Here is a 26561-nt window from a genome sequence, read left to right on the forward strand (position 1 = left end):
ACCATCACTTCCCCCTCCCTACATCCCCTCCCCCGTTTCATATCAAAGTGTGCCAATCCCTACACCGTGGCTTAAATCGCCTCACACCGGCTTGTGCAACGTCCCCAGACTTGCACAAAACTTTGTTGTCGTGGGTTTGGTTTTTCTTTTGTTCCCTCACCCGTCCTTTTCTCCTTTTGCATTTCGATCGGGAAAGATCGCATCTTTCTGACCAAACGACAGGGAGAAGTTTTCCTTCTTCCCTTCTTTTCTTTTTTCTTTTTTTGGAGGGGGAGGGGCTTGCTTGATTCGGCCGAGTTCTAGATTGCCAGAGCTGCTCCCTACTCTTTTTTTTTTTAGCCTTCACCTGGATATAATTTTAAAGTGAAGCTGTCTCCAAAATGACAACTCTGGCTGGAGCTGTCCCCAGAATGATGCGACCAGCTCCCGGACAAAACTACCCTCGCAGCGGATTCCCATTAGAAGGTAAGTTTGGCCCCTTCCTCCTCTGGCCCGAACCTAAGCCTCAGACCTTAAGAGGGAGAATGTCCAAAGCTCTTCGAGTCTGAGTGAGTTTCCTCCGGCATTTCGTGCTTTCAGTTCTGCGTCGTTCTCATTTAACAAACAAAACCAATCCTGGACCTAAACAGTACTGGAAGGAAGCAAGGTCAAAATGTGTCTCTCGCTTTGCAAATGGAGACGGTCCTCCCTAACCTACACACACACACTTCAGTTGGTTCGAATGAATTGCTCTCGTTTCCTAGCCACTTTTGATTGTTGTCGTTGTTGTTGGGGAACTTCTTTGCTCTAAAACTAAATAAACCCTTCTTGGATCCCGAAGGCAGGCAGCACGTCTGCAGCTCTAAAATGAGTAGAAATGGGTTGCCTGAGAATGGCCAGGGCTATCTTCTCCTTCTCAGCATCTTGTGTCAAACCAGTAGTCCCAAGGCAATGTTTTTGTTGTTATCATCTGCAGCTCAGCTGTTAGTTCTGGTCATTTTAAATTCAGCCCAAGTCCCAAATATTTTACATCTGTTTGGGAAACTAGATCTGTCTAATATTTTTTGGGAAAGCCACCAGGCATGGACTTGAGAATTAGTTTGCATGAGGCTTCATTTGCAAGAAGTGTAGCGTAGTGTAATTTTGAGGGAAGTGTCACTAACGTCATTTACCAACATAATATAATGTAACAATTTAAATGGAGAGAATGCAAAGCAACGGTAGTATAATGTGATAGAGTATGATATATACAGTACAGTCCTCCCCTAGTCTCAGATGCCCTGTCCATGCCACTTCTTATTCGTTGTGAGTTTCTTCAATTTCAAAACTCCCAATCGAAGAGAAGGAAGTGTAACAGGTGAAAAACTACAGGATGATTTGGTCTTTCACTGGGCTATTTTGAGACTCTAATGGTCCACTCACCATCGAGAATCCTAAGGATCGTCAGACAGTCCAATCCCCTGGTAAATGGAAGAGCTGAACCCGAGGGTTTATTTTCTTAGAGAGGAGGCAATGGTGGGTTGCCTTCATTTCTGGGGTGTCTTCTCTCTGAAATGCTGTTCTGAGGGGAAAAAATGGCCAGTAACTTTTCCAAAACTTTCTCTACTTTTCCAAAGTTGCCAGTACCCCAACTCCCCCAGACACTGGAGAAAAAGCAATTTATTTTTTGACAAGTGGTTTACACCCTTTAATGCTATCATCACATAAGGCCCTTTTGAAGTGGGTGTTTTCCCCCTCCTCTTCAGAGTTCTAATCATTCAAGAGAAAGTCTCTGGTCAAAATAATTCAGTGTTATGAGGTGAATATATTGATTGACACTGATATCAGCTTCTAGTTGTAAAATACTGGTCCTATCATGCTGTATTTTTAAGATGTTTTGTGTGTCTGTTCTTTAAAAACTCATTTTAATGAACATTTCTACTTTCCTCTCCCTCCCTTCTTTTTCTAAGTGTCCACTCCTTTAGGACAGGGTAGAGTCAACCAGCTCGGTGGCGTTTTTATCAATGGCAGGCCACTACCCAACCACATCCGTCACAAGATAGTGGAGATGGCCCACCATGGCATCCGGCCCTGTGTCATCTCTCGGCAGCTTCGGGTGTCCCACGGCTGCGTCTCCAAAATCCTGTGCAGGTATCAGGAGACTGGTTCTATTAGACCAGGAGCCATCGGGGGCAGTAAACCCAAGGTGAGGATTCCAGGACAGCTAAAGTTTGTTGCCGTCTTGGCCTGATTCTCTTTGGTTGGGTGTTGGGTAGGAAGTGGAGGGCTGGGGCGGGTAAGAAGTTTTTCATTCATGAGACTTTTAGTGCAAATGTTTCTATAACCGGAGAAGTGCTCGGTGTTGTCTCGGGCTGTTTCTCTCATATACCTACTGGATTAAATCTTGAGAGAACAGGGTTGTCCCTATAGACAAGAAATGGGTTTGGACTTTTGCCGAGAACCCAATGTACAAGCTATTTTTATATACACATACACCCCTCCCCAAACTGTGCAAGTTATGCAGGCCTACCTGTTGAAGGCCTTTCTCTGATTCCTTATCTCACCACCTCTTCCCTTCTGCTACCCCCTCAACACGCCCCCCCCCAACTCTCTCCAGCCTGCTCTCTTTTTATGGTGTCTGGCAGTTGGAATCTATTCTCATAACAAACTCAAACTGTCCAGGGGTGAGGAAGGACAGAAAAGTCCAGGTGACTTTGAAACAAACAGATGAAAGGCTGAAGAGCAGTTCCCCGCCATAACTTTAGAGGACTCTCCCGGTTTTCTTTAAGGAGCCCCCGCCCCTTCCTTTTCTTCTTACCGAAACTTTTGCACAGTTGGGGTTTTTTTTTGGGGGGGAGGGGTGGGATGGGATGTGGGGGGATACTATAGAGAATCTTCATTTGTTATTCCTAAAATAAAGCCAAGGTCTGGTGACGTTTAAGCTCTTTTTAATATACATAACCAAGAGGAGAAACAAGGCAAATTCAAGAAAAAAATAATAGAAGAATTTAGAGATATTTGGAAGAAAATGAAGATTCTGCGCATTTCCTTGCCCCAATTATCCATTGATTTTTTAAAAATCAATTACATTTTTAAAATCAGGGAAACAGTTTCTCAACTTTGCTTCCTATTCCCCGTCAGTTAAGGAGACTGAAGCATCTAGGAGTAGTTTTTCCCTAGGCTCTCTCTCCAGGGTCCAGTTATTTAAGTTTCGGGTTCCCGCAGATTCAGCTGAGATGCCCTCCGCCCTCCCCATATAGTGGCCATAAAGATGGGTCGTGGTCAGGAATCCCTCGGACTTATTACTGCTAGTTTACAACCCGGCCTTTCATTAAGCCTAAAGACAACGTTCTGAGGGTCTGGTTTACCGTTCTTTGCCTCTGTCTCAGTTCCTTTCCTAGGAAAATACTCTCAGCGAGTTGTGGTTCGTTTTTGATGCTAAGAGCGAACTTTGGAAGGGAATTGGAGCAGATAAGGAGGACTCGAGTTCGAAGGCCCATTTAAAGCTCATTTGTAAAAGTTGTAGAAGTAGTAGTCCTTCTACCCTTTCAGCGGCCAATCGTATCAACTTTATGGCTCGTCTGTTTGCTCTATTAAAGCAGGTGACAACTCCTGACGTCGAGAAGAAAATAGAGGAATACAAAAGAGAGAATCCGGGTATGTTCAGCTGGGAAATTCGAGATAAGCTGCTAAAAGACGCGGTTTGTGACCGAAACACCGTCCCCTCAGGTACTGAGAATCACTCACATCTCCCCCCAAGTCCAGCTTTCAGTCCCTGTTCCTCCTAGTCTACTGGTTCAAGTAGCAACTGCCTAGTTCAGGATAATTGGGCAAGGCGATGGGGGGTGGGGTGGGGGACATCTAATAAGGAGCCGGTTCCCGGGGCCAGGAAACATTTAGGAAACCTGGATATTAATAACCTTTATCTTGTGAAGGCTAGCTGCTCCTCGAAGCCTCAGGGAAAAGTTACTAAGCAGCCGCGAGATTGACTGCCTGTAGGCTAGGCACAGAAGGAGAGAGACCCGGGAGGCAAAGTGTTTATTAATATTGATGGTCTGTTTTAAAAAGAAACAAATGTTTTCGTAACCTCATCATAAAGGAAATAGAGGACATGCCACCGGAGACTTTTCAATGTCTAGGAAGGAAGATGTAGAGCAAACCGTCCCCTAGCTGAAGCGTCTCCACTGGGGGAGGAAAGAGGAGCAGAGGGGAGGAGAGAAAGAGAGAGTTTGTTTTTAATTAAATGGAAACTACTTTTTCCCCTTCTCCCTGCGAGAAGAGATATTTCAGAGCATGGATTTGTTTACCAGACTGGAATCTGGAAAAAATAAATGAAGGAGAATGCATTTTTCTTTTGATTTTACAATAGCAAACTATTCTGGAGTTGAAATCGAAACCCTTTATGCCCTGAAAAAAAAAAGTTTACTTTCCGAGCAGAACTTGGTTGAGGTACTCTCTGAAAACGAACACTGTAGTTCAATACTTTCTGCTCCAAAGAGTTCCCTCTTTGGAAAGCTGTTCCTTGGCCTGGACACTTTGACTGTAGTCCTTAGGGCCGAGGGAAATGCTTCCTAAAAGTTAAAGGACGAGATGTATGTAATTTGGCGTCCTCAATTTGGCGCTGCACTGTTTCCGTGGGTCACACTAAACTCTTATCTAAATCGGTTCTGGGGATGCGGGAGACAAGTGTTTGCGTACATTTCAATGAGAGGTAGGTAGGAAGGTTCCAAGAGACAAGGCTGGGAAATTTTGAAGGTTGTTTTCAGACAGCCTGGCGAAGCACTTGGGGTATCTTTCCCTTCAGCAACCCCTTCAGTGTTCCAACTTTTCCGTTTCCCCCCTTGAAGTGAGCTCCATCAGCCGCATCCTGAGAAGTAAGTTTGGAAAAGGAGAGGAGGAAGATGCAGAAATTGAAAGGAAGGAAGTGGAAGAGAACGAAAAGAAAACCAAACACAGCATTGACGGGATCTTGAGCGAAAGAGGTAAAAGAGCGAGTTTCTTTGCTGTTGAACCCTGACTGCACTCGAAGGCTGGGAACCTGGAGATTCATGGATTTTGGGTTGTTTGCTTGCCCGCTTTTTTTGGCTTCAATTGCTTCTCAGTGTACTTTAGGCGGTTTTCGTGGGAAGGGCACCTTACTTGTCATTATTTGCTACAGCACAGGTATTGGTAAATTCAAAAGAAAAGAGAAAGATGCACTGCGATCCCCTGATCCCCTTTCTTTTCTACCCTTCTCCGTATCTCCTCTATCTGCCCTCCCTACTCTCCCTATCGGATTGCATTGTTGAGAACTGGTGTTGTGAGAACTTGGTGTTTGTTATCTGGAGGATCTTCGCTCTTCTGCTTGTATTGACTTCGGATGTATAGTGTCAGGAGTTCGCTGAGATCAACCCTTCTTGAGGTGCTTTAGGGGACCTGGTTGTCCAGTGGAAAAAAATCATGTGAGGCTAGAGTTGTTGAAATATTCTTATATGTTGAAGGAAGACCAAAAAGGGCCCATATCTCACGTCTGGATACATTCTTAGTTCTAAGATACAAATGGGGGGGGGGAGGAGGGGAGAAAAAAAGAGGAAAGGAGAGGGAGAGGGAGGGAGGGAGGGAGGGAGAGAGAGAGAGAGAGAGAGAGAGAGAGAGAGAGAGAGAGAGAGAGAGAGAGAGAGAGAGAGAGAAAGTGGTTTTGGAGAGGATTCACTAGCAAGAATTCAAAGGAATGAGGAAAAATCACTTTTTGAAGTGGCTCTAAAGGAGTAAGGAGCAGTATAAACCCAAATGAATTTTGGATACATACACTTTAAACATGTTTTATTTATACATATATAAATTGAGATTGAAATTATTCTATTTCATTTGTTCACTTTTAATTTTGTTACACATAGAGTGTGTTGTGCGTAAGAGTGTTAAATGTGGTATATATTTTTCATCCCTTCCACATCTTTTGATTTCTAGTTCCACAGAAGGGTCCATGATTTTGCACATGGTAGGTAGAAGTAGAAACCAAATGGAGTAAAAGCCCAAGCTTCTTATTAGCTGTATTTTTGCAAGAATCAAAGGGGAGAGGGAAACTTTTCTAGATGTGCCTAAATTCTTTAATGTTTTAACTTTACCTAACAGTGAGTTTTAAGATATTTATTTGTCTAAAGTCACTAGTACAATAAGAAAAATAAAATTAATCACGTTAAAATGATGGGGGGAGGAGGACTCTAAAGTGGGTGGAGTCGGGTGAACAAGTAGATTCTGTTACTTTTTGGTTTAAGATTTGTCAGAACACTTTCCAATAATGAGCCCATCACCCAAGAAATGATCCCCCCCTTTTTTCCTTCTCCACAAGACAGTTTACTTACAAGAGAGTTGAATGGTGGAAAGGAATGTTTGTGTTGCTTGGAGTTTTCGTTTGCCTGCCTGTCACTTGGTTTTACCTCAGTTTGCAAGTTAGGCTGGGAGGTATGGGCTGGAGTCTCCATTTATGAAACTTTGGGGTAAGTCCAAGACACTTATTTTCAACAGTTTGTGTTACCCCAACGTTTGATGAGAGTAGTCAAATGCCCAGTTAGTTTTCTGTGATCCTCCTTGAAGCAGCTGAGGTTTCAGCCTCCCATTCAGATCACTCTTTCAGGGTGATACTTATCCCATGGAAGCTAAAAGGATCTCTTTCTGTCTTTTTCTAGTTCCTTGTCAGGCACTATTTCCTTTCAGCCCAACCTCTGGGTAAACTAATGGCATTTTTATTTTAAAAAGCAACTCAAATAACATTTAGGTTGACTACAAATCAGGGCCAATATCTGGAATAAATGGGGAGGCTAGATGCTCAGAAATCGCTATAAAAATAATCAAAGAGTAAATTAAATTAAACCTCAGGCTTAGAGAGGAAGATATATTTTTGCTGTTTGCTTTTGTTTTTCCCCTGATAAGGTAGAACTGATGATCTGCCTTAAATATGCTTCATTTCCAACTCCTATGTAACCTGTCTCCCAAAGGGTGCCAAGACTTTATTCCTGTCATAGAGTTGGGGGGGGGTGGTGAGAAGGCAAGCAAAGAAAACAAAACCAAAAGAGCAATTATCTTTATATTGAAGGGGAGAGTCTTGAAGTTTTTGTAGTTAGTTCAGTTACTGAGAAAACAAAAGAGGAGAGGAAAGGGGGAAGATTGGGGAAAGAAAGGGAACTGAGAGAAGGGGAGAAGGGAGGAGACGGGAGGGAAGGGGAAGGTAGGGGAGAAGAGAAGAAGGGAGTAGAAAGGAGAGAGGAGGAAAGGGGAAGGGAGAGGTAAAGATAATAGGGGTATCAGAGAAGAGGGGAAAGAGAGAAGGAGAGGAAAAGTGGAGGAGAGAAGTGGGAAGGAGAGAGGAAAGGAAGAGAGATGCTTCTTGGTGTCCAGTGCTTTGGTCGTTACTTGTTACTGGCAGCCCCCTGGCTCTCTAGAATGCCCTTTTCTGCACATAGTCAGTGGAAGGAGAGGAGACAAAAAGTACCAAATGAGCTGGTCAAACATTTGTACAACTTTTCCAGCTTTTACAAAGAAGGCCTTCTATACACAATCTACACTTGGAGATGAACTTGGAAAACAAAGAGGGTAGAGTCCATTGAAACTCACACTTTAGCTTTGCCCAGACAAAGCTTCAGCTAGCAGCAGCTTGATGTGAACAAAAGAAGGCAACCTTTTTATAATTCAAGGAGAAAAGAAGAGAAAACAGCTCCACAAAAGGCCGAGAATAGACATTATGGGCTTGCAATGAGGGATGAATTATTCAATGAGCCCCAATAGCTGCTGCTCCAAGAAGTTTTATGGACTCTCCACCGTGGAAAAAGTGGCTATTTTCACCTACAAAATGTTTCTAGTCTTTCTACTCGTCTAGCTATGCCGGCTGCTATTCTCAAGAGAAACTATGCCCATCCTTTAAAACCAGAGTGGTCTTCTAGAAGAAGGGTAAAAAAGAAAACAAAAACCGGCCCCATTGTTACACGCAAACATACACCTCAGACTCCAAAGCCCAATTTAATTTGGGGTTGTCAGGGAAGCTGCATCTTTAGTCAACCCCGCCTTTCCCCTCCCTAGCCCAAGAGCAAATGACTGGAGAAGTCTCGGCAAAGACTTAAATAGCAACAAAACAGGGGGCAGGTTCAAGAAGAACTCCAACACTTTCTCTTCGATATATGGACAACAAAATAGATCGAGAGGAGGGGGGAGTTCAGGGCATTGGGCTTGGCCCAACCGGAAAACAGTAAATGTCCATAAGGTACCCTGGCTGACCTGACAGTTCATCCGAGGAGGGTACTTTGCTCGAGGCTTTCTTCCTCAATCCAGTATCTTCAGGGTTCGTTAGGATTTATTTCTGCTTTCATTCTCCACTACTTTGCAGTCTATTATCTGCTATTATTATCCATCTACTTATTATCTGCTCTTTTTCAAGCTTGTCTCGGAAGCAAGACCAAGGCGAGATTCTGTCTCATTCTGAGACACCATTGGATCTAGGAAAGGAGGGAGAGACGAAGAGTGGGTTAAAAGGTGTCACAACTTTAGGCATCCACTTCTTCCAGTCCCCTTCATTTCTTAAGCTTCTCCCTTGCTCAAGCATCAGGCGGGCCCCAGCAGGGTGAGCCCGGGGGCGCAGTACCAGCCGGTCGCGCACGCTCCGCTCGAGATGAGCTGAGCTGGACCGGCCCACAGCGCTTCTCTCGCCCTCTCTTTATTCTGACTCCCAGCCGGATTGGGGCTGGGGCGAAGGATGGGGGTGGGGCAGGGAAGCGGAGGGGAAGGGGGTAGCAAGGGGAACCACGGCTTTTTTGCCTTCTGGAGCCCAGCTGCCTTAGCTGCCCTGGCTAAAGATGCATAAGCCAGAGGCCTCCTTTTTGCCAACTAGGGCCAAAGCAAGAGGCTTGGCCACTGGGTCCCGGCGACGGAGAGATGAGACGCAGGCTGCCGCCGCCGCTGAGGCTCAGGGTGACATCGACCGCCCTGAGCTCAATGGGCCCCTCTGTTCCCCCGGCGCAGCGGAATTGGCCCTTAGGCGCAGTCACAATGGACCAGTGCCCCCAGTCATGCGCACTGCGTCAAAGGGCCGCTCCGCCTTCAGCCCCCTCTCTTTCGCGGAGCTACTCTCTGCTAACTCTAGGGCCGAAGCCGACTCAATTCCCTCCTTTATGCACTTCTCACTTTCATCTAGACGCAACCGCCCCCCCCAAAACCCCTTCTTTTTTTCCTCTTATTCTTGCCCCAGGCTCACATTAGCGAAATTTCTGCGACCTCCCCCTATTTTTTTTTTATTTTAAAGAAAGCCTTTAACACAAAAGCCGTGACCAGTCAATAGAAACTGCTCATCCTCCTCCTCCTCCTCCTCCTCCTCCTCCTCCTCCTCCTCCTCCTCCTCCTCCTCCTCCTCCTCCTCCTCCTCCTCCTCCTCCTTTTCCTCCCTCCTCTTCCTTCTCCTTCTCCTCCCTCCTCCTCCTCCTCCCCTCTTCTTCCCCTCCCTCCTCCTCCTCTCCATCCCTCCTCCTCTCCATCTCTCTTCCTCCTCCTCCTCCTCCTCCTCCTCCAGCTAGGGTGACGCTTTTCCTGTTTGTGAGTTTTGGGAAACATTTTTACTTTGTGTTGTAATGGAATTAGAGGACAGATGACGACTGTAAACTGGACACGCGACTAACAAGCCTCTAGCTTAAATATTTAGATGCAATGTTACAATTACTGGCTTGTTGTATAGGCTTTGAAGTGGCTGCTCCTGGGCTAAGGGGGAGCAAGGCTAGATTGCCAAATTGATGTTTTGATTGGGGTCGGAGATACACTTTCATTGTGTGTGTGTGTGTGTGTGTGTGTGTGTGTGTGAACAAGTTAGCAAGGGAGGTTGACACAATTCTTTTGCCAGACTCGATGGACCTCAAGCAAGGATGAGTTGGGATATTTGCTTAAAAAAAAAATCCTGTCCCTTTATCGCACCGCCGGACAATTAAAAAACAAACAAAAAACAACCTCAAAAACAAAACAAAACAAACAAAACAAAACCCCAACCCGTTTTATTTTTTATTTTCTAAACCTGAGCAATAGAGGATTCATTCGCTTCATGTTTCATTTAGGAAATACGATTGCTTCAAGAATTATTAGAGGGGGAAAAAATAACCACCTAAGTGGTATTTGGCTTGAGGTGGCTTTTTTTTAGTAGTTTAAAAGTACTTGAAAAGTGTTTTAAGTATTTCATTACTAGTGGAATAAAAACCTCCAGCAATTTTATAATTAGCAGGGCACCACTTAAATGGAAGGAACCATAATGCTAGCTTTTCACGCTGCTGTGGAGGACATTTTTGAAAAGACTAACTTTCTTACAGATTAAAATCATAGGGGAAATTTTGACTTTATGCTAATGCCTGTAGGTCTTTTTTTTTCTCCCACTAAACAGCCCATTTCTAGAATGTAGGGTTTCTTTATTCTTTTTAGACTACTGCAGCTTTATCTTTTAAACGTATTTTTCTCTGAAATAATTACAGCACCAAATTTCTAAATTGGTCACATGTTAAATTTCAAGATGTGAATATCAGAGATGCAAGAGAATTAGAATGCTGGTAGAAATTTTGGTAATATTTAGATTGGGGTGGGGTGGGAAAGCAATCTATTTGAACTCAGAAGAAATAGAATTTTAAGATTTTTTTGGTGAACTCATGCACGTACATTTCTTTTGTAGGCGTTGAAAACATGCAAATGTTCTCATTAAGTGCTTGAAAATTAGATGTTTATTTTTGTATTTGATTTGGCTATTGATAGCCCTGGAACGACAGGGGTTTGCTAGAGAGTAGCAGTACTCACGCTGATAGATCATTTAAGAGTCCCTAGGGCGAAGTAATAAAAGTGGGATGAGAAATGAAGTAGAACTAGCAAGTGCTCTTTAGTTAAGGAGAAACTGAATGAAATGCTAAGCAATAAATCTACTGGATACAAATTTTTCCATATAAATGTCATTTCAAATCCACGAACAAATACTTTTTGAGGGGGAAAATACAGTAAGCGTGAAATTAAATTTTAAAGTCTTAAACGTGGGCTCTGACAGGAGAGGTTTTTTATCTTTTGCTAACGAAAGGAATGTACACTTAAGTATAAGGCGGAGAAGAATTTCCCCTAATTTGTTCTGAAGTCGTCCCACCCCCTCACTGTTAAGTAAGGCGCCTCAACTTTGCGCGGCTACGCGAAAAGAATGAGATTTAAAAGCCCCCAAACAAAACAAACCCCCCAACTATGACCAGAGTACAGTGTGGAGATGCTTGAGTTGGGTGATTCCACTGCTAAGACAGGCAATTTCTTTAAGCGGGTAAAGATTCCAGAACCATTAGGCATGTACATTTATAACTAAGGAGACACTACAAGGCAATTAAGCAGTCATTTTAATGTCTTATCTCACTGGTTGCTCTGCAGTTGTTTTACAACTGGGAATTAAAATCTGAAAAGGAAGGTTTCAGTGTGCCTGGCCAAATATTGATTAAGTAGTTGTTTGTTGATACCATTGTTACAAATTAAAAGGCCAGTAACTCTGCCCCTTGTTCATCTTCCATTGTAACTGATTCTTAACTACCGAGATCAAAGTAGATCATTTCAATTTATCTGTCCTGGAGAAGCTTTCTTTGCCTATGAAACCTCTTCGGATTAACGGCCAAATGATCCTTAAGAAACCGTAAATGAAACGCTTCCAATTTTGGGGCAGTCATGAAACACATAACCTCAAGATGCTTTGAATTACGTATGGTTATTTCATGTTTAAAACTAAAGCTGGATTGACACATTTATTATCAAATACAGTTTGGGTTTGGGGCTAGTAACACATACATGGGAGGGGGGAACCCGAATCCAATCAGTTTCCTTTAAATTGTCTTCCTGGTGGGTATGATTTAAAGAGGGTTCCATTTTTTATACTAAACAATATGGTGCATAATTAAACTCACAGGAAACTGAGAACTACATTTACTATATTTTCTTGCACGTGTTTCCATTCGTTGTTTATTTATAGATGGCTAGATGATTCTCATTTGTATTTATTACTGCCCGTAATAGAGTAGATGTTTGTATGTATGTAGTTATAGTTCATTTATAAGTAGGCCACTATGAATCACAGTAGGAGTAAACCATTCCCCAGTTGTACAAGATAAACTTTTAATTGTCTACCGAATTGGACTTGGATTTATATGGTGTCATCAAGATTTCATGATAAAAATATAGCACTGCATCACATAAGTGGAAATTAACATATTGGATTCCAGAAAAAGTATTTCCTCCAGATTTTCTGACAGTGTTGACTTTTAGATGAAATGTCAAATATTTGAGTCAAAGCACTCAGTACATTTGAATATGTCCTTTTATTGTTATGATGAAAGTCTTTGAAGGGCATTTTTTTTCTCTTGAAATTCTCATCTAGTTGTTTCATTTGATTTGAAAAAGTCGACAGATCACACTGATTTAAGCTGGGAAACTTCTAGCAGATTCTTAAAAAAAAAATTTGCCACCCTGTATCCTGAGAATCTGGAAAGTTTCTTCCTATCTGCCTGTCCTTATTTATCATCTGTATGTGTCTTGCTGCTCTGTTTAGGTCTTGTTTTTGTTTTATTTGGGACTGTATACTAGTTCTTTTCTTCAGTCTGTCTGCTTCTCTAGATCTCTACCAGTCATGCTGTGGTGTAGACAGACCATAGCTGTTTTAGTCAGCTAAAAGTTAGAATTCTGGAATGGTTCAGTGTAGGTGATGTCAACGAGGAAAAGGAAAGCACCTGGACTGTGATTTCACTAGTAAGGAACTTCCCCCTTACCAAAGCAAATCAGCAGCTTCTCTTTAACACTGAATCTTAGAGAGCTGTTTAGAGCACTGAGAATTTAAGTGACTTACCCAGGGTCACATAGACAGCATGAGTCATTCAGGATTTAAGTTCAGGTCATTTGGGATTCTTGGCCAGCTCTTTATGCTCCAATGCCTTTTTGCTGCATTGTTGCACTTACACAGTGCAACCAATAAGCATTAAACATATATTAAGGATCAGGCACTCTACTAAGGACTGGGGATGCAAAAAGAAGCTAAATTCAGTCCCTTCCCTCAAAGAATTTACAATCTAATGGGGGGGGGACAACAAAACAAACAAATTATACACACACATATGTATATATACACACACAAACAAGTTATATACAGGACAAATAGGAAATAACACAGGGAAGGTGCTAGAATTAAGAGGGGTTGGGAAAGGTTTCTTGTAGAAGATGGGGTTTCAGTTGAGACTTAAAGGAAGCCAAGAGAGTCAATAGATGGGAATGAGAAGGGACAGTATTTCAGTCATGGGGGACAGGAAGAGAGAATGCCCAGAGCTGAGAGATGAAATGTCTGACTAAACAGTCAGAGGGCCAGTGTCCCTGGATCAAATAGTACTTGTTAGGGAGTAAAGCATTTGAAGACTGAAAAGGTAGGATGAGGCTAGGTTATGTTGAATGTCAAATAGTGGATTTTGTATTTGGTTCTGGAGGTGATAAGGCGCTACTGGAGTTTACTGAGTAGAGGGGTAGGGTGAGATAGGGCAAGGGACATGGTAGATAGAACATTGGCAGAGGAACCAGGTAAAACCTGGGGTTAAATCCTTCCTCTCACTTTTATTCAATGTGTGACTGAGGGAATTTCTTAACCTCTTTGAGACTCTGACAACTCACTAAGAGGAAATCATGGGTTTTAAACATTAAATTCTAAAGTTTGCCAAGCATTTTTTATTAGCATTGTCTCATTTGATCCTTACAGCAACCTTGTGAAATAGGCACTACAGGTGTTTTATTATTATCCCCGTTTATCACTACAGGGAAGGAAGCTGAGACTCAGAGTTGTTAAGTGACTTGCCCATTGCCACTCAGCTGGGGGGGGGGGTGTTCAAACCAGGGAAATCTCCTTTTAAATCCACATTCCCTCCCTCCATATCACACAATCCCTCTCTTAATAATTGGTATATAAAAATTTCATGTATTAGTATAATAAAAATAATTGAGTTCAACCAGCTCTCCCTAAACACAGAATATGTGCTTAGGCAGGAGAGTCCAGCTCCAAGATTTAAATGAGGCGGGGGTGGGGGGGGGGGTGGGGAGCAGGGAGGGGAGCAGGGAGGGGAGAAGTTCAGTTCTCAGCTCTAGAGTGGAATTAAGAAGGGAGAACTGATGCCCTCTGACAATACTGTTGGCATAAAATCCCCTCTCTTAAAAAGTGATTAAAAGAGTGAGTGAGTTGTTAGATATTTCTCCCAAGAGAGATACTCTAAGGGACTTATAGGATCATAGATTTTCATTTGGAAGGGACTGAAGTCATCTATTCCAACTGCCTCATTTTTACAGAGGAAGAAGCTGAAACCCAGAGAGAGGAACTGACTGATCCAGGTTCATAAACATACTAAGTAGCAGAGACAATATTTGAACATAGAACCTCTGACCACAAATCCTGTTACCTTCCATTATACCTCACTACCTTGTGAAAAAGAGTGAAACTTAGGAGATAAGATGCAAGTTTTAAATGCGCTTCATTTTGAGATGGATAGTTTAAATTGATCTCTGGATTATTTGAATGCTGCCCCCAGCATTCTCTTGCTATATCTGCTCCTCTCCTTTCTTAGCCGTAAATCCCCCGCTCTTCAAGACTTACTGAAAGTCAGGACAGAGTAGAGTCCTTTTCCCTCTTAGGAAGGCAAGAGTTTCCCCACTTATGCAAACGTACAGAGGAATTTTAGGGTTATAGATTTAGTGCTTGAAGGGATCTTAGTGGAGCTGGGAATTGAACTAAAATTCTGTGAATCCACAGCCAACATTTTTTCCCACTGCATGGTAAAAAGCCAGATTGTAACTTATGGTTTTGAGAATTGAACTGAACATTCAGTACATGCTGTCACCCATCAACTATCGTCCACAGGTTGCTTAGTCAGTCAGATCTAGGTCCATCACTAGAAGAATGTCACAGGAAGTTCCCATAAAACTATGCATGATGCGATTATGTTGCTTACGGAATAGAATGGATCTAATTACTTCCCATTTTCATATACTAATCACTACTGGCACTGTCATCAAAATTCAAGTTAATATTACCCTCAAAAGACCTCTTCAGTGGCAAGCCATACAAAGTTGACTGTTGTTAAAGCTAGATGTGGATGGGATCTTTGGACAAGTAAGTGGAAGGATATGCTTGGCAACTTTGTAACATTTCCCTCTATCCCAAAACAGATGCTTTCACATCAATAGTAATTTAAAAACCCCCAAAACTTTTGGTATTAGAAAGCCTTTATGGGGGCAGCTAGGTGGCACAGCAAATAGAGCACCAGCCCTGAAATCAGGAGTACTTGAGTTCAAATCTGGCCTCAGACGCTTGACACTTACTAGCTGTGTGACCCTGGGCAAACCCCAATTGCCTCACAAAAAAAAAAAAAAAAGAAAGAAAAGAAAAGAAAAGAAAGAAAAAGAAAGCCTTTGTAATGTGTGAAAATTTGAGATGAGTTTCATAGTATGTTTTCCTTAGAAAAGTATTTTCTGTTCCCTCCATCAATAACTTCCATTTTATCCCTGTCTATATCTTATTTGTACATAGTTGTTTGGTTGTTGTCTGCTATTAAAATGTGAGCTCTTTGGGAACAGGGGCTGGTTTTTTAGCCTTTCTTTGTATCTCAAATACTTAACCTAGTGCCTGGAACAGAGAGCAGATATTTAATACCCGTACTCTATGAGGACTCGGAGATCTGAGGCTGACATGTTCTAATAATCCCCAGTCGAATGCAAGACTCTTGGAGTCAGGGGTTGTTTTCTATTTTTCATCTTGTCTCTAAATTCCCAGCGCTTTTTTTTTTAACAGTATCTGATATGTTATTAGAACTTAATAATGGCTTGTTTTATTGTTCCAGATTCAGAATAGGTATAACTTCAGTGATGTGAAACAGGAGTTTGCTTCTGATACTATTACATAGTGAAAAGAACTCTGGTTTTGGAGTCAGAGGGACTGAGTTCAAATACTGCCTTTTTCTCTTATTACCTGTGTTGCTTTTAACGAATCTATTAGCCTCTCTGGGCTTTCAATTTTCTCATCTATAAAGTGGTTACTGGATATTGGTGTGTAACTTTCTCTTTGAGCTCTAAATCTATGATATTATGACCCCTTTGCAGTTAGATGTTAAGTGAAAACAACTTTGGGGGTTGCAGTGATTTGGTCAAAGTAGTGTAGATTTTCTTGTCTTTATTCTTATGGTAGTAATGCAAAATACCTAATTGGGTCATTATTAGGAGACCAAACCTGTTTGCTAAAATACTCCAGACAACAGCAAACCATCTCCCACAGTGGGGGGAGAGGTTGGGGGTAGGAGGGGGTAGAGGGGTGAGAGGAAGAGAAGCTTTATCAGTCAGTTTAAACCAGTAGAAGGCTTCTTCAAGCTTAAAGGCTTTTTGCTCAATCTCAATTTACCTTGGCAGTTACAGAAACCTATGCAAACTCCTCAGTTAGAAGAAGGGAATTTCCCGTTGGGAATAAGTCCAATTCAGGGATTGATCTGGCTATTAACAAACCAATAAAAATGCATGGTCACAAGGATATTAGACTTTTTCTACCAAGGGCCTAAAGAAAAACTTAAATTTACACCTGAGCCTCTTACTTTCCAGAAGGTTTAAATTAGTGGAATACTATTTTGAGACCTCTAGTATCATACTTTTATTGTCTCTCTTTAAAAATACAATCCCTCCAAACCCTTACCCCTGCCACATATCCAGTGGGCATGCTCTTGAGAAGGGTGACAGGCAAAAGGTGCCTTTAATCCCAAGTGAGAAGTCATACTTAGTCATTTGGAGTATTGGAGTAGTGGAGAACTCCCTCTTATAAACAGGCTGTTGGTACAACCAGTAGGTTACTTTTATCAAGAATGCTGATGCATTTTCCTAAAGGTCTTCATTTTTAAAAAAACAAACAAACATGAAAATTCCATTTTCCTACTCCATTATTTAGATACAGAGTCTATATACATCCCATTCATTTTACTCTCCTAGCACATGTAAAGCAATCTCTCCCTTAGCTGTATCTGTCACTCAGAAAATATGTGATCATTTTACTAGGCACCTGATATCTGCTTTAATGTATATGTTAGACAAGAAACTAGTCATTCAGATATATTTCAATGAGAAAACTATGCCACAAATCTCAGGCTAAGACATGATGGAGTGTTGGAGGGAATTATTCCCTTTCATATATGGGAATATACCCCATAACCATACCCAAATTGCACCTGAATCCCCTAAAATCAAGAACTCCAATTAATTAGAGATATACTTGTAAGTCCTAAGCAGAGCAGAATTAGTACCTCTGAGTCCTCAGATGGTTGTAGCGAATGGGAGCAACTTTGTATTTCAGTCAGTTCTGGTATGATTATGACCTAAGAGTACACTCTTGGATTTTTCATAAATACATGTTATTATGACCCATATGCAGAAACTGACTTATGTGCAAATGAAACCAATGATGATTTAAAACAACAACACAAAAGCCTTAGGAAAAACCCTGATCATTTGTATTGAATGAAGAGTGAGCTTGCAATCACATTTTAAAAGAATTTATTAATTAACAGCTTTGAAAATCATGGAATTTATTCTAAAAAACCCCCAAATTTCATAAAATTAGGGCCAGTGATTTTAAAGGTTGTAGCCTTGAATGACCTGTTTCTTAACTATTAATAAAGTGCGGGGGGCAGCTAGGTGGCGAAGTGGATAAAGCACTGGCCCTGGATTCAGGAGGACCTGAGTTCAAGTCCGGCCTCAGACACTTGACATTTACTAGCTGTGTGACCCTGGGAAAGTCACTTGACCCTCATTGCCCCACCAAAAAAAAAAAAAACAAAAACAAAAACTATTAATAAAGTGATGTTTTTCTTAAAAGTGCTGAATCAATCGTAGTTCTGGTCTTATCTACTGAGGAGAGGGGGAGAGGTAGATGAGCTCACTACAGATAGCAGTGTTCTTTTTCATTACATTTTATGTAGTTCCTTTAGTTAGCTCATTGAAGAGTTTCCTAAATTTCCTGGCTATATATTGTTTTATCTACTCTATTTTTACCCAATAAATGCATTTACTTATGATTCTTTTAAAAGTACCCTCCCTTTAAGATATTCTCCCCCTCCTTTATAGCTCCAGTCTAGAAATACTAAGAGACATTTTAGTATATTATTGTTCTACCCCACTGACCACTTTCACATGAAAGTTACTGCTCTCTTTTTAGATTCAATTCTTCTATTCATTCCGTCCCTAACCTGACTTCAGAATTCTAGGTTCTGGGAATCTCCCTGTGTTTAACATGTCCATATGTTGCAGAGAGAAGTCGGGGTGAAAACAGAAAAACACCACTTGAGAGAATCGATGGGGAGTCCCTCTCTCTTCATGTATTTCTAGCTGCTGGAGTAGCTTGGCAATCCTGCCGCTGGAGTGAAGGTTGTTTTCTTATCCCCGCTTGCACTGGTCTGACCTGTCTCTGAGATAGGTCAGGTTGGGGCACAGCCAGTTTATGCAGCTGTCGAGGCTTAGGCATCCCAGCAGGCGGCCAAACTCGAAGGCTGGAAAGTGCTCCTAGTGAACAGATAAAAATGTCCCGAGAGTCACAGGGCGTTCTGAAGGGGGTAGATTCCCTCTGACTCTCTGATATGTTTTAGATCACAAGTTTAGGGAAGGAAACTTCTGGATTAATTAGTCTAACCTTCAACCTAAGAAAGAAGGATCCTTTCACGTCTACAGTCTTACTGACTGTAACTTGAATATTTTGAATCATTGTTGAAATAGGGTTCTTTCTTGGGGACAAAAACTGAGTACTCTGAAGAAAATGTTGTTGAAACAGTTTTATTTCCTCTTTATTCAATATATCCAATACTCAACTCCCTAAAATAATAAAAGCTAGCATTTATATGCAGTAGTGCATTGGTTTGCAAAACATTTTTATGTTAATTCATTTGATCCTCATAATGACCCTGGGAGGGAAGGATGATTATTCTCTCCATTTTACAGAGGCACAGAGAAGTAAGTGATTTGCCTTGAGTAACCCAGGTAGAGAATGTCTGAGGTAGGAGTTCAATTCAATTCTTCCTGACTCCTAACCCCATTCTGTCCATTAGAAAACACTGCAAATTCAAGGGAAACTTCCCTTCTTGATTGGCTAGCTTGCTTTTCTCTTCCCTCCCATTCTCCTTTATTAATTATTGTTTTTACCACTGAGATTCTCTTCTCAACTTTTCTCATTTTCCTTAATTTGCTGGGGACAATTGTTGGATATTTAAGAAATGTATGTCAGTGGAAAAGCGTTGTTGTTTTTAGAAGGATAGAGAGATTATGGATGGTCTAACAACTAAAATATAGAAAGAATCTATGCCTTTCAAAATCAACAATGATCTTTTGATTTAATATTATATATTCAGATTAGAAATAGTGGCGCATACTTTGTCCCTTTTGATTCTTTTGAATTGGTGGCCTGTGGGCTTCAGAGTGGCAACTCTGAAAATACTACATAACATCCCCCTCCCACTAGCCTCCCGCAGAAGATACCCATCAGGTTGCCTCTCTAAGCCTTTCAGTTTATCTTCCCCCTAGACACAATGGTCGTTGATGTTTATGGTATACATACCCGATTTTCATAAACTGAAAATTATTGTCTGAGAAATCAGTCGGTCAAATCTATTTTAGAAGAGTAACTCTTTCAAAAATTGCCCAAGAAGCGTTGGAAAGTAAAAGTCAGTAAAATTTGTAAAGTCAATGTTTCAACTCATTCCTCCTTAAGAATAGGTTTCTTCTTCTTCTTCTTCTTCTTCTTCTTCTTCTTCTTCTTCTTCTTCTTCTTCTTCTTCTTCTTCTTCTTCTTTCTTCTTCTTCTTCTTCATCTTCTTCTTCTTCTTTCTTCTTCTTCTTCTTCTTCATCTTCTTCTCTTCTTTCTTCTTCTTCTTCTTTCTTCTTCTTCTTCATCTTCTTCTTCTTCTTTCTTCTTCTTCTTCTTCTTCTTCTTTCTTCTTCTTCTTCTTCATCTTCTTCTCTTCTTCTTCTTCTTCACATCAATTTTTAAAAACTTTGTGTGTTCCAACTTCTCTTCCTCCCTCCATTCCCACCCCTCACCCACAAGAATTCAAGCAATTCAAAATAAGAAAGGCAAGCAAACTAGGGACCAATTATTTATTTTTGAAAATTAAAATCTTGATCCAGTTAAAAGATAGAAATAAAAATGACACTGTATCTCCCTCCTTCAGTTCCCCATCTCAACACCACAGCAAGTCAGAACATATTTCTGTTAATTAGGAGGTAGGAAGGTGTTTTTTTTTTTTAATCCTGAAACTTTTTCTAAAAAGCATGGATAAATGTCAGACAGGTGACCTGGATTTTTTTTTTCTATTTAAGTCCACAGGGAAATAAATCCAGAATTTGAGCACTACCTCCCCTTAGACTTCCTTATAGAAATGTATAGGATTCATATTCAAGTGATATAAACAGACTGGGCATAACAGCTTCAGCCCTTTTTGAAGGGTGCACCTAATTTAGACTGACTCAGTCCCATAATTTGTTCACTGATTAGTATCTGTGCAAACTATATGGCGATACAGCTTATAAAAGATGCCCAGCAAAAGTCAAATCCAACAAAAGGAAAGGTATGATTACATGAATAAAGTTACAGTAAGTTTTCTGCCATCTTCTTCTGGCTCAGCTTCTAAATAAACTCCCTACAGAAACACATTCACAATGTGAAAATACATTAGGATTGGGGATCTTTATTGATCATCAACGTAAACAACTTAAAGTAGAGGGCTGAACAAAATTTTGATCAATGAAAAGAGACAAGCTATATAATCAAAGCCAGAAGTCAGTTCTTCCACCCAGAATCTTTACTATTGTTTTAAAAATTTTCCCTTCTTGAATTATAAAATTATAGAGTCTTAGGGCTTGGGGATCATTTAGGTAGCGACTTCAACTTTACATTTCATTTTTCCAAAGAAGATGAATCTAACTGTCAGGGTTTTTGGCTTTCATCGTCTGTTATATTTTGGGAAGACCTTGGGCTTGTGAACTTCTCTCCATTTCTAAATGAGGAAGGAACAGATGAGTACAACTGGATGGTGTTCTTTTAACACCTCATCTGGTCCAAAGAGAAGCTATATCCATCTTGTAATGGGAATTTTCCAAAGGATCTGTTCATAGAATCAGAGAAGTTGGGTGATAGATCCACATGCAAACAAGTAGTACAAGATAGAACCAGGATCGAAATCTACGTCCATATGATTTTATTGATTTTCATGTAAACTATGAAACTACAAGAAGGGGTGTGTGTGTGTGCGTGCGTGTGTGTGTCTGTGTATTTTGGGAGGTGAGTGAAAGGAGACATGAGTAGAAAATCAGTGTCTGTACTTTATTTGAAGGAAAAGTCTGCCAATGGTTTCTGGGAATGCCAAGTTTCCACAACTGGTTTAATTTCTCTCCCCAAGAGGTAAAGGCAAAGGATGGAGTCATGAAGCTGGTATTTCAGTCCAGCAATTGAACCTGAAAAGGGCCAGAATAGAAAGAAGGTCAAGAAAGAAATTTTGGTTGACTACTAGAATGAACCAGGCCCATCTGGGTACTCTGTTCTTTGGGGATTTAGCATCTATGTTAAAGCAGGTACTCTGCTTCCCTTATTCTTATTTCATTCTAACTCCATTTCCGAAATAGAAAAATTCTATTGTTTTCTAATTCAAGGTTTTTAAAATTGTAGATTAAAGGATAACTCCAGTGAATCTTTTTCTAATGGAGTTAGGGGCTGTAACTGTATATCTTTTATTTCATCCTGTTTTGCAACAGTGTGCATAGGCTAACTTCCTAGTGGGGGGGGGGGGGATGGCGGGAGGAGGCAGTCCTAGGGGGCAAATAACACCAGTATTCATGTCTATACCTACCTCATTTATACCTAGTCTCAAATTTTCTTGCAATCTTCTACAGGCAAATTTATGCTCTATAATTTTTTCATGGTTAGAATTTTAAAATTAAGACAATATTTTTCTGATGTATGAATTGAAGAGCTGTGTTAAGAAAGGCAAGATAATGTAGTTGATTGATGTTAGCACTGGATTCCAGAAGACCAGGACTGGAATCCTTCTTTTGACAGAGACACAGGCATATCACCTGACCTCTCTGCACCTCAGTTTCCTCATTTGTAAAATGGAAATCGTAAGGGCTCTATTTTCTACCTCACAGGGTTGTTGGGAGGTTAAAATGAAATAATGTATATAAAATATATTATCAACCTCAAAGCTGGATTCCTCTGCTACTATTAGAAGGATAATGCCAATGTCAATGTTTATTTGCAAGAGTGAAATGCCATTGTGTGGATAGAAGGCATGTTGTTTTTTCCTTTTGTTTCCTGGATAGCTTCACCATTTTATTCAATTTAACATAAACTATTTCTGCAATTTTCAACTAAGGATTTTCCCTGAAATGAAGCCTGCCCCCCCTCCTCTCTCAACAGACAATTTAATTGATTAGGAAAAACAATGACTATCTTTCACAGTTTAATTTCCCGTGTTAGAAGTTTACCTGAAAAAAACTTTAGTGTAAAAAAAATGATGGTTGTCTCCCAAGCCAGTAGTTTATGGGGAATCATTTAACCAGAGAGCAAGTTTATGTTTTTAAAGCATACGATTGAAATTTGTTCCTTCTAAAAATGCTTTGTCCAACTCCCTTCCTGGTCATGGTAAAAAGGAAGCAGTCCTGATTTTAGGTGAAATTGAGGAGAAGTGTGTTCTTGGTGCCCCCCCCCACTCTTTCCTTTCTGTGGTCCTTCTTCCCTACTTTCAATTGGGTTAATTCTTCTTCACCTCCCCCATACCCAGAGCAATGTCCAAGGTCACAATGAAAGAGCTATGACGCCTAACCCCCTACATCTGTGCTCTTTCTATTATACTCCATTTTTTCCCCAGAGTCCCATCTCAAAAGACATGTTTATCACCAAGTATAATTGTCCTGCTTCTCTGAGCTCCGGCCATGCCTCTTTCTGGAGTTTCTGAAAACCTATGCCCATTCAGCTTTTCCAGGTTGTGTAGAATGTTGTATATTCCATCCAGAGAGGGCTAATTCTCTGCTACCCCTACTCAAACAAGTAGTCTTTCTATAAGCTTATATGGGAGACTGGTTAAGGAGAGAATGACTATGCTCATTGTAGATCAGAGGTTCTTAACCTGGGCCTGTGAACTTAAAGAACAATTGTTAACTATATGTCATTGTAGCTGGTTTTCTTTGTGATAAAAAAGGATTTTGTTCTATGCATTTAAAAACATTATTCTAAGAAGAAGTCCAAAGGGATCCATGGCACATGAAAAAAGATTGAAACCTGCTGCTATAAGTGAGCATTCATCTTCACTACTTAATATTTAGTATCTCTTGGGTTCTAAATAAATTCCTTATGGGAACATATTTGCAATGTGATAAAATATTAGGATGGAGGAATATTATTGATCACCATCAAAGGCATCCTAAAGTGGAGGACTGAACAGAGTAAATTTGATCAATATAAAGAGACAATCTGAATAATCAAAACCAACTGAATAATAAGAACCAACTCTTTGGTGCTCCATTACAAAACCTAGATTATTTAAAGACAGTCTGCCATTTTTGCGAGATTATTTCCAATTCATCCCAATCCATTCCTTAAAGTTTTGTTCAAGAAAACACAGATCACTTTATATATGGTAAGCTGTAGTGAAGTCAGTGGCCAGTTAGGAGTTTGCTGACTCACTCTCTCCAGATTTTAAGTATCTCATCATGTTCTAGAGTTCCTTGGAAATATCTAGGCTTGTGGTGCCTATAACTGCTTAGGGTCTGGAGGACTCTCTAATTCAGTGTAGTTTGGTGGGATCTACTTTAAGCCTGGACTAACTCCTAGACCCAGAGCTCCCCCAGCAAGTGCAGTTTGGGATATTCCTGGAGTTTCATCTTCAAAGTGAGTTTAACTTCACAACAAACAATACACAGTTCTCTATCCCTTTCCTCAGAATTATTCTGTGAAATAAGTAAATGCAAACATTCCTGGCCCAATGAATCAGAAGAAAGTCATGGTGATGGTAGTGGTGGCTGGGGCAGGAGATGAGAAGTGACATTTGTATGTGGGCCATTTTCCTAGGATGGGCATCAAATCTCTGGAGTAAAATGAAAAAAATCAGTTCCAAATGAGAGCAAACCTTTGGCTTACAGAAGCAGGACATTCGGCGACATCCATCTTAGTTGAGGTGGGTCCATAAGTCACATCTGTGACATAGTAGAAAAAAGCTTGAAAAATGCACAAAGGAGACCCGCTTTTGCCACTAAATGAGTTTTGTAACTCGAGTAAATCATTGATTCTCTCTAGACTTCGGTTTCCTTGCCTTCAAAAAGGACACAGTTAAGCTCAATGGTTTTTTTTTTTTAAGCTCAATAATTTTTAAAGTTCTAAGCTTCTTCAGTCTTTACAAGTATCCATAAAGGTCAATAGTGTTGAGAGCCTCCCTGCTCTCATCACATGAGGTATTAGATGGCCCTTGCCATTGATTCTTTATGAGGAAACTAGACCTTCATATGTTTTAAGAACTATTAAAGTTGGTTGGTTGCCCTCCTACCTTTCCCCCCTCCTCCAATTTGACATCTAATTTGGATATCCCTATATGCATGTGAGCAGGCTGTTCTTTCCTCCTACTCAGTGGGGATATAACCAGTCTTGCAATTTTGCCCATCCTGCACATCCCTAAAATGTGTGTGTGTGTGTGTGTGTGTGTGTGTGTGTGTGTTGGGAAGTTCAAATGATCTTCTTCTTGACTATTAGTTGTGTTGTAAGAAATCCCATCATTAGAGAAAAGTGACCATTGTTTTTAGAGGGACCATAAGCATTTCCTTATTGTAGCAGTCTGCAGGGAGACATTCTCCCCTCCATCCAGAGATCAGTACATAGGAATTATATCCTCTTCTCACAAATAGGCAGGCACTTAGTTAATGCTTGCCTGGGCATGAAGAGGACAAAGTAGAGCCAGGTAATGATGAATTAATTTCATCCACCTTGGCTGTCTGTCATATTAACTATTCCCATTATGTTTCCCACTTAATAGTTGTCAGAAATATATGATGTAAACCCAAAACTTTCCATTAAAGCTACACAAAAAGCCCGGATAGTCATGCCTAGGATTGGAATCACAACAGACCAGAGTTCTCTAGGAAAAGCACAATGATAAATGCAGGAATTTAGAAAATTAGAAAGCTTTGCAAATTTTGAGACAATGAAGCATGTTAGATACCCAAAGAGAAAGTAATGGTTATTGCTAAAATTATGGATTTGAATAAAGGTATCATAATCAACTAGAAAGAAATTTCAACATGTATTTTTAGTTTTTACCTGATTTAAAAATTCAGTTAAGGTGAAAGTTATTATTTTAAAAATCAGTGTTTATAACTTCTTAGGCCTGTGTTTCAAAAGTACAATAGAAAATGACCCTTTCAAAATAACAGAATTGGATATTGAAGAATAATAAGATTCATATCTTAAGATTATGTATCCAAATTTATGATAAAAATAATGAAATGATGCAAAAACTCAGTATGGAGAGCCAGACCATCTCATATTTGAATAATTCCCTAAAATATTTCTATATCGTTTTCCAAATGAATTACTTACATGCACAATTTTCACTTTTAGTTCTAAAATTATAGTTGCATGTATGACAATTTCACTTTAGAAATTGGATGTGATTCAATTGTCCATCTTAAGAAAATTTGTACATGAAAATGAATGTGGCTGTACTGTTTTTGATACCATTTAAAGAAATAAGCAATTTTTAGTGTGAACAACCACATTCTTCAGTACATGCCTAATAAAAAACATTACTGTTTGCTACACGAAATAACATCTAACTCTTCCCCTCCCCCCCTAAGGTGGCGATCAAAAAGAAATACGTTGTGATTTTTGTTCTTTTGTATTGTAAATTTCAATGTATGATTTAAAAAAATTCTAGCTTTACCATTTGATTCATGGATTATAAAAGATGAGTAACTTTGAATCACTTCTAACCAAGTCTGAATTTTTGTCAAGCGCTCTCCCAACCAGTTCATGATCTAAATGAATTATTTTATTTTTCAAAAACACCCAATCCAACTCCTCCTGCCAAGCAAATTGGGTCCAATAGGTTTGAAGAAACTGAATTTGCAAGCCTTGCTGTACAAATAGGTGTAATATCATCTGAAGAGCAAACTACAAGCTTCAGACTTTGAACATGGCAGTCATTTATAAAGTCTAGCCAACTTGCAGGCAATAAGGAGTGTTCGCTCCGAGGATTTTATTTCCTTGACTTCTTTTTTCTTGTGTTTTCTTAGGGAAGTGCTGGTTGAGATTTGAAGAGCAGTTGTTATTCTGTTTAACTATATAAAAACATTAAAACATTTTAGGGAATGCAAAATACATATGCTTCAGGTTAAAATATTGAGACATCTTGGCTATTTTAATAAAGTTTCCACTATAAAGTGGCAAAAACAGAGTTCACTTAATACCCTTACATAGGAGGTTACATTTGCTGATTAGAGTCTTCTGAATACATTAATAGAACAGACCAAAGTTTTGAGTTTTTTTTATGATACAAGAGAATAA

The 26561-nt window shown here is 40.2% G+C and overlaps 1 protein-coding gene across 2 annotated transcripts in view; it reads left to right on the forward strand.

Moving 5' to 3' along the window:
- Positions 1–344: 344 nt before the first annotated feature.
- Positions 345–26561, forward strand: part of PAX3 (paired box 3) — a 112175-nt gene continuing 85958 nt past the window's right edge. The window contains exons 1-4 of one of the 2 annotated variants that reach the window (XM_043996412.1): positions 345–465; positions 1929–2164; positions 3558–3687; positions 4806–4940. In XM_043996412.1, the coding sequence (XP_043852347.1) occupies positions 381–465; positions 1929–2164; positions 3558–3687; positions 4806–4940 (586 nt within the window). In that variant the 5' untranslated portion in view covers positions 345–380. The remainder of the gene's footprint in view (positions 466–1928; positions 2165–3557; positions 3688–4805; positions 4941–26561) is intronic. The other variant, XM_043996411.1, reaches the window with a different exon arrangement.

The sequence above is a fragment of the Dromiciops gliroides genome, chromosome 3 (genome assembly GCF_019393635.1).
Source record: "Dromiciops gliroides isolate mDroGli1 chromosome 3, mDroGli1.pri, whole genome shotgun sequence".
NCBI classification, from domain to species: Eukaryota; Metazoa; Chordata; class Mammalia; order Microbiotheria; family Microbiotheriidae; genus Dromiciops; species Dromiciops gliroides.